General features: G+C 32.6%; 1 protein-coding gene across 1 annotated transcript in view; it reads right to left on the bottom strand.

Moving 5' to 3' along the window:
• The window catches only part of LOC106469797 (abl interactor 2-like), a 28,974-nt gene that overhangs the window by 13,132 nt on the left and 6,600 nt on the right, over nt 1–9,242 (bottom strand). The window contains exons 3-4 of the mRNA XM_013930307.2: nt 6,690–6,857; nt 4,492–5,137 (exon numbers count right to left, since the gene is read on the bottom strand). Of these exons, the coding sequence (XP_013785761.1) occupies nt 4,492–5,137; nt 6,690–6,857 (814 nt within the window). The remainder of the gene's footprint in view (nt 1–4,491; nt 5,138–6,689; nt 6,858–9,242) is intronic.

Here is a 9,242-nt window from a genome sequence, read left to right as displayed (position 1 = left end):
AGCTAAGGCAAAATGAACCAAAGCCTGTGGAGGGCAAGGTATGCTAGCACCATCTCTGAAATGAGAGACAAAAAGGCCCAGCATAAACAATGTATATCACTATATGTTAATTAAAAAACCCTAACCTTACAAAAAAAGTAGGTGAAAATCTAACAAAATGTATCTTATTGAAACCATAGAATTGCAAATAATAATATTAATAATAAAATTATTCAAAAAGTTATACCAGTATATAACAGATGTCAAAATAAGGTCAAGAGCAGAATTGCACAGGCTAAGTCAACACTTATGAAGATAAAAAATATATTGAATAACAAAGGTAAATCAACGAAAGTGTGCAAAAGAGTTCTTAGCTGCTACATCAAACCAATCTTGATGTATGGTTGCAAATCATGGACAATAAAGAAACAAATGGAAAAATCACTTAATGCGACCAAAATGCGGTTCCTGCATAGAATGCTTAGGGTTTCTGACAAAGACCGGAAAACAAATGAAGAATTTCTACAACAAGCAGAAACAAAAAAGAACACTGATAACAAAAGTATGAAAAAGACAAGCAGCATTCTTTGGTCATGTGATGAGGGATGGAACACTTGATAACAACTGGGAAATTTGTGAGGAAATAAAGTAGAGGTAGACAGCGAGAGAAGATCCTAGACAGTTTAACAATTTGACTACACAGAGAGAGGGTGACTGATGTAGTCACAAGTGCCTGGAGCCAGGAAAGGTGGAGGGACATGATTGCCTATGCTACAAAGCACAGCACTTGATGATGATAACAGTATAGCAGCTTATTTGTCCAAAGTCAGCGAACCGTATTCCAAATGTGTGGGCCCCCAAACTCAAGGACCAACAAAGGTCAACTCATACAACAATCAATCTTCCAATATATTAAAGCTGACAATTGCTCAGTCGAGTACTGCCAACTGAAGCCTGGGTAATTGTGCTGGAAGTAAATGATAACATTTTCAAAGTGGAAACATAATCTTTGGTGAAAATATAAAAAAAATGTCAAGAAGAATAGAGGTAAGTTATCACTTAAAACTGGTAAAGTGAAGTAGGGAAAAAATATCTCCACTTCATATGAAATGTAAAAAAAAACTGTGGGAAGAGAGCACAAACAAAAAACACCTTGACAATAGCACTGCCAAGCGAGAAGTGATAGCTACGTAGAATTGAATGGAGGGAGTCACATGAGTCAGGAGAGTTGTTGCATGATGATTTGCATGCAAGACACAGTTGAACCACGCTGAACATGGAGTACGTGGTAGCTCAAGGCTTATAGTGTGCGGAAAAATGTTTGCATATAGAGGGCAGCACTGAGTGAAAATAGCTATTTATGTGAGAGAAGGTAACATACCTTATCAGAAATATCTAACTTAGTAGAGTGTTCTTACTTTTAATGATTAAAATGCATTATTTTATCAACTGGGTACCCTCAGTTATAGCAATATTTTTGGCCATAAATCTAATAATATTTGATGATATTTGGGCATCCAGGTAGGATTAGGTTAGTCTTAAATCCATATTCTAAGCTAATAACACAGGATAATCATTATGATATAAAAATAATAAATATGAATATGAAATTAGGTATAATAAAAGATTAATGTATATATCTATATTAAATAATTTAACCAACTTTCTGTTACTGCACTGTGGCAAAGCTTTTACTTAGCTCAGTAGATTTAGATTAGTCCTAAATCCATAAACTAAACTAACAATGTAAAATAACCTTTATAATAATAATAATGAATATTAGTTATAATGAATATAATAACCAATACTGTTACTCAAAGTAACCTTAGAGAAATGATAGGTTATAAATAACTAACTATTGTTGCTAGAAAATACATGCCATGAAATCTTTTAAGACTGATAATGCTTCACGTTATCAGAACAGTATATGCATGTGTAAAACTCATGGCCATTCCATTATAAAATAACTGAGGGAGCTTATATCTTCTAAGCACCACTGGCTATGCTAGTTTTAAAAATGTTACTATATATCTCTGCACAGTAAACTGTAATTAAACTAACATGGCATGACCCAGAACAACATGCAACTAGAGTAAAAGGACAATAGTCTAGATAAGGAAGCAAAAGAATAGTGAATATAACAAAGTTATTATGGGAAATTGGCAAAACCTAACTAAGGGTGTAATGTTATACTGTACACTATAGAAAACACTTAAAAGTAATAGGAAGTAAAAATAATGGAGAATGTAACATTATAATGGTTCTTTATTATTTTAACAAAATTAAAGTGTAAACATGATAGTTTTGAATGGGTTGTGATATTCAATAAAGCTATAAAGCCCATAATTGGCAGCAAGAAGATTAATGAATTTCCCACAAAATGAATGAATCCATATTGCAAAATGCTTGAGGAGAATCCTTGCTTATGAAAACAATTAGAGTAAGTTAAAGAATTGGAGCACCTTGTCTTTGAAGCCAATGGGTAACCAAAAACAAAAAAAGTGTGCAAGAAACACAATCTAAAGCTAAAATAACTGTTCTGTTTATCCCCAGAATAAGTTAAAATATCTAGAAAATATCCAAAAAAGTTTCAAGTTTGAGTCTATTTCAAAATGGTATAACCACTGAAGAATCTTCTAAAAAATGTACTCCAAACTACCCAACATTGAACATTATATATTTAAAATTGAGTGTTCCTATACATTGTTATATATAGCATAAACAAGAAAACAGAGACTCAAAGAACACCAATATAAAGAAGAATGATAAAGCCCAACTCACTCACTATTACAAAAAACATTTTGGACACAGGTCACAGCACAGAATAACATAAAAGCAAAATAACTTACAAAGTAAACAGCACAAAAACCAGAAAAATAAAGAAGTTTTTATACCTTAGAATAACAATCCCTGCAATCTATAGAACTCTCCATCAGACTAAAGAACAGGGAATCCCCGCACTCAACAAAGACTAGCAATCTATAAACTCTCCATCAGACACTAAAGAACAGGGAATCCCTGCACTCAACAGAGACTATCAATCTATAGAACTCTCCATCAGACACTAAAGAACAGGGAATCCCTGCACTCAACAGAGACTATCAATCTATAGAACTCTCCATCAGACACTAAAGAACAGGGAATCCCTGCACTCAACTGAGACTAGTAATCTACCGAACTCTCCATCAGACACTAAAGAACAGGGAATCCCTGCACTCAACTGAGACTAGTAATCTACCGAACTCTCCATCAGACACTAAAGAACAGGGAATCCCTGCACTCAGACTATCAATCTAGAGAACTCTCCATCAGACACTAAAGAACAGGGAATCCCTGTACTCAGACTATCAATCTAGAGAACTCTCCATCAGACACTAAAGAACAGGGAATCCCTGCACTCAACAGACTAGCAATCTGTAGAAGTCTCCATTAGACACTAAAGAACAGGGATGAGCAATTTATTGAACAAACTCCTCAAAAGCAGTCAATCATAAGCCTTGTTCACAAAAACCCAACATACCAATCGGGAACTACATCCACTCAACCAATGATGATAGTACACAAGAACTCTCCATTATGAATGCTTTAAAAGATAAAAGCACAAACCTGATGATCTATAGAAGCATACTCAAACATTGTCTACAACAAAGAAATGTTCTAGCAGATTGTTCATTATAATTCCATTTTACAATCTGATCCACCTTTTAAATATGACCTTCACAGAAATATAGAAGATTTGGTTAAAAATGTGTATCTTTAAAGGTGCAAAAACAGTTAGACAAAGAACTGCAGATCCACAAAAAGAGGGCAAGTCCCATTATCAGCCTAGGTCTTAAAACTATACACATCATCTTCTCAGAAATATGGCATACTTGGTTAAAAATGTATATCTTTAATGGTCCACAAACATTTACATAAAGTACTGTACATCCACTAAAAGAGAGCAAGCCTAGCCCTTAAAACTATACACATAAACTTCAGAGAATGCCACAGACACCAAATAATAAAACACAAATTAACTAAAGTTAAAAAATAATAAAGAAAATAGAAAAAAACTTGAGAACTCACAGAAGTCAAAATAGAAATTAAAGTATTGATAAGGGGATTCAGTTGACCAATATTTAGAATTCCAGCAGTATAAAATATAAACCTGAAATACATTTAAGAATAGAATTCAACCAGACAGTAACATAGCTGAAACACATGTGTATGATGGCTTACTATGAGATCTAGAAATAACTACAGGATACTACAAGCTATTTCATACACAGAGATTTGGATCCATGCCAATTTCTGCAAATATATGAAAGTTTTAGAAAGTATTGGTATGAGAAGTTAGACCATGCCTTTACCACAATAGCTTTACAACTAATAATGATTATTATTTATCAACAGAATCTGGATCATTTCAAGAAATCCTATATTGATTTAATTGAAAAAAACAACAACATAACTATAATTTATTTTCACTATTTAGACACTGTTAACAAATATATAAGTTTCACAACTTACCAGGGAGGCTATCATTTGATAATGCCATTGATGTTTCTTGTATGGGTGGAGGTGGAAGTGGAGAAGTGGGTGAAGGAGGTTCCAAGTTTTGCTGAAGATGAGACATTGGATGAACCATTCCCACTTGCGGTTGTTGTGCACCAGTGTTCTGTAAAGACTGAGGTTGGTTACCTACAGCAGGAAGAGTGGAATAACCATTTCCCCGTTGTATTTCTGGTGCTTTTGGGTGACCAATAGGAAAATTTGGTGCATAATTGCTGGGAACTTGTGGTGGAGCTATAGGTGGAGCTAGTGTCCTATATTCACGATTGCTGCGGGAAAGACTTCCTCCACTTCCAACAGCTACTCTTACTGGCTGAGGTGGTGTTGGAGGTTTAGTAGTTGGAGCAGGCCCTGCACTACTGGTGTTTATGTGTCCCTGAACAATCTGAGGAGGAGTACGTTTTGAATGTGGGTTGGTTAAAAGAGTTCGTACTCCGTGACCAATATCATCCAAGACTGTGAAATCTACAGGTTTACGAGTATACTTAATTGGACGTTCAGGATTCGCAGGAGCTAATATTTTATGCTGCCGTGTTGTGTTTTTATTGGTTGTTAAAATTCCAATTTCTCGACGAGCAACCTTTTCCTTATGAATCATCACTGTCTGTAAATTAGAACACATAAAAACTTCTTAATCATTTTAACTAGTACAATACAACAGTAGAAGTGATAAAAAGTACTTACAAAAGACACTGCTAAAACAAAATATGTCATTCAGTTCCCTTCTTCTGAGGTAACATTTCATATGGAAATAAGTCTTACATGTATCTACCCTTATGTTCATGTCCTAAGCATATCATGACTACATGAATAGGAGTCAAGAGAGGACATCACTTAGCAGTGAAAGTCTTACATGTATCTGCCTTTATGTCCTAAACATATCATGACTACACAAACAGGAACCAACAGAGAGCGAAATTGAGTTCCCAGAAATGTCCCTAGACATCCAAAATCTGCAATCATAACTAAAAATGGGATATCCAGTTTAGTTTTTAGTGAAAAAAAAAGTTAATATATATCTCTAAACTTAAGTGTCTGCTGTAAGATAATAGGTAACTTACATGTGCCAAAAAGATTAGGGATACTAAAAGTGTATCACAGAGTGCCCTCTTAAGCAAGCCAAATGTTAAAAATATATTTTTACAACTTAATCAAGTAATTAAATAAGTTTTTCACACTTTCCTCCATTAACTTTCTGATAGAGTAAGTTATTTAACACAGCTTGCACCACAAGGTAGGAGACTACATTTGATATAATTTTTGAAAGTGCATCAACAGCTAATAGCAGATTGTTAAGTTATAGCTCCCTGCCTATGTGACATGACAGAAAATTTACAGCTATAAAAATAATCAAGACTGTTTGTAGAGCATATACAATTATTTTTATTAAAAATTAGCTTTTCTTTAAAAGTTAAAATAAGCAATTTTGTAGGAAATTTATAACTTTAAATGTTTTTCTATTTTTGTAAAGTCGATACCGTTCACATGCATTAACATATATATCAACATCACACTAATTTAAAACTGTTCTTAATATACAACAGCCTGAACATGGCATAAACAAAATTGGAAGCTTACTCAATAAATATATAACATGGAGATAAAATAAAAACTATTTTCTATTCCTGGGTTGAATGACATTTGATACAATGATGAGTGAGAACAACACTAATGGTTCATTAGTACAAAGCAAAGCTAATTACTTGTTATGCTTGCAACACATTGATTTGTTGATGCCAAAATTATAGCTGGAAAACATGGTTCATTAGTACAAAGCAAAGCTAATTACTTGTTACGCTTGCAACACATTGATTTGTTGATGCCAAAATTGTAGCTGGAAAACATTTTGTTCTCATAATCTCCTGGTATAACAGAAACTAGAAGTTTTCTTCAAACTCTAGTTCAGCATAATTGTTTATAGCTAAATATGTGCCAGTTGTGCATAGTAATGTATAAACTCAAACAAAAAAATTAAATTGATTTCACTATTACGTAAAGCTACCACTCAAACTAACCTTTAATTTTTTTTTACATTTTTATCATATACACAATAAGTGTATTAAAAATAATGCATGGAAAAGAATAGCTAATCTTTTAGGAATTCACACGGAAATCCCGAAAGATTTTAAGGTACAAAAACAACATGAACTGTTTACCTCAGAAATATGGTTAATCTGAGATTCCATTTCAGCCATCTGTGTTGTCTGCATGTCCAACATGTGAAGCAGATTATAGGCCAGTGTGTTTATTTGGTAAGCTACACTAGCTAATGACTGGGTTGTAAAGTTCTTTGTTTCTTCTAGTGCTTGTTTTTTGTTGTCCGTCTGCAAATAACAACAAACAGATAACAGAAACTAGCAGTCCTTCCTATTTACCATATAGATTAGCAGCAATATGGGTATACAAAAAGTACACTATGTTGTAATAATAGCTAACTAGTTAGTATTAAGTTTCATGACTTGACTACAATGGTTAAGAGTTATAATTTATTTTTTCTTTTCATAAAACCAACAGTATCTGAAATCTGCCCATAACTTTCAATATGTGTTAGTGGTAGAAATTTTCAATGGTTTAGTGCACTATTTTTGTGAAATATGACATACAAAAAATTTTGAAAATGTCAGTGATACCAAGAAGTAACTCAAAATAAATACATTCTGTATATTAACAAAAGACATACTAACCAGAAAACTGACAGCTGTATTGGATTGCAGTGGCCTTATAACCAGCTTATGAAACATTATGATAATTTCTACAGACTGATATTAAATTTTAATAAAAGTTTCTGTAGCTAATGATACAAAAAATAACGTTTTTTCGTTGTCCAAAATTTCTAGGTTACCTTAGCTTAATTTGTTTTAAAAAAAAACATAATACCTGGGTTTGGTTATGCACAAAGTTTCATAATAGGCTATCTGTGCTCTGCCCACCACGAGTATTGAAACCCAATTTTTAGCATCATAAGCTTGCAAACTTACTACTGATCCACTGGGGAGGGGTGGGGGGGTAATATCAGATTTAAAAAATGTTGAGACATTATACCAGATTTTGTTTATTAACCTATTTTGTTATCTGATAAAAGTAGCTTTGATGTTATCTGACTTTTGTCAGCTGAAGTTTATAACTATTACTATCTACACTAATAATTTCATTTAAATAAAATATACTATCTTGAAGGTGTCAAGTAAATACTTATGTTTACCAAGTGTAAAAATTGTAATAAACAAGAAAATATTTTCTCTGATATTCTAACATATACCATAATAATTAATGTACATAAAATATGCATATACAAAATATTAAGATACTGTATACAAACAGCTTTTCTACATTTATGTTCCCAAATAAAGATATTATACTCTCACCACAACATCATTAAAACTTGGCTTTCTGTAATAGTCTTATAAAATATAACACTTTCTGTTAATATGGTTTAAATGGTAAAAGTGTTAGAAACTAATACGCCTACAATTTGTGATAAAAATCAAGTTAAATGCAGATTTTTTCACAATTTTCTTAATTTGTCCATTTTGGATTAAAATTTTTACCAAGCATGTTGGTTAAAAAAAAAACTCTAGTTTATATGATTTTTATCACAAATTTTAGACTTATCACAAAAGCTTGGTGATTTCTGGTACTTGCTAATTGACCAATGGAGCCATCTTTAAACCCTTTCAAGACGGGTCACGTGTGAAAGGTCATGTCATCTAGTTTGTTGACTCGAATTCAAAATTTTATTAAACTACTATTTCACAAATTTATGCCAATAAGTTTGGTATCAAACTGTAGACTATAATTCAAATTTTAGTACTATACATTACTCAATTTCTTAATTTAAAAGTAAATATTAAAAAACACAGATAAACATAGATTTTTGTGTGTCAAGTGGTATGTTGAATGCAGCACAGGTTCAAATTAGATGTTTGTGAAGTCAAAATACAAAGTCTATAGTTTCATACAAATTAGAAACTCAAATTATCGATATTGACAAGCTAGAATATAAAACAAAAACTCTTATCTTTTCTATTTGTTAAGATGTGGCTCATGTAATAAATCAAACACAGTGGCACTGCGCCCACCTCTTTCCATTTTGGGAAATGCTCCCTTATATACACTTACTTCTATATATGACATGAATAACTAACTGGAAGAACAGAATGTCCCCCTAGTGGCTTTCTCAGTCATTTTAATGGGCTTTAAAGCCATTTCTTTCTTTTGAACCAAGATTTGAAAAAGGAAGGTTGTGTCTTTAGTCTGCTCGAAAATTTCATATTTTTTAGACTAAAGTACATCTTAGTTACTAAGCTTGATAAATTATAGTGGAATTATATGGTATTGATGTAGTAATTTATGAGTTTTAGTTATTCAAACATATATATATATATATTCTCCATATGCAAAATTTTTAAAGGCTTAGCAACTAGCGTCAAGCAGCAACCGAGTACAAAGGTCATAACTAGAAGAGATAATTGTTTGCTTGAATTCTTTATTTACTATTCTATGTTTAAAGAAAAATAAGTTTAAGAACTTATTTCAAAATAGCAGTAATCTATATATACATATATAATGTATTGTTGCGTCATCGAGATCACGTGACTATTCTCACGCCCTCTAGTTTCTAGAACCATCTTGTTCCTTCACGAATGCCCTAGCATTTACTAGATAGGGTAGTCTGGTATATATAAGAGGGTGACAACGTGACGGGAGAA

The sequence above is a fragment of the Limulus polyphemus genome, unplaced genomic scaffold (assembly GCF_000517525.1).
Source record: "Limulus polyphemus unplaced genomic scaffold, Limulus_polyphemus-2.1.2 Scaffold3660, whole genome shotgun sequence".
NCBI lineage: Eukaryota > Metazoa > Arthropoda > Merostomata > Xiphosura > Limulidae > Limulus > Limulus polyphemus.
Note: the sequence above shows the minus strand (reverse complement) of the source record. Positions and strands in the feature narration are given on the sequence as shown.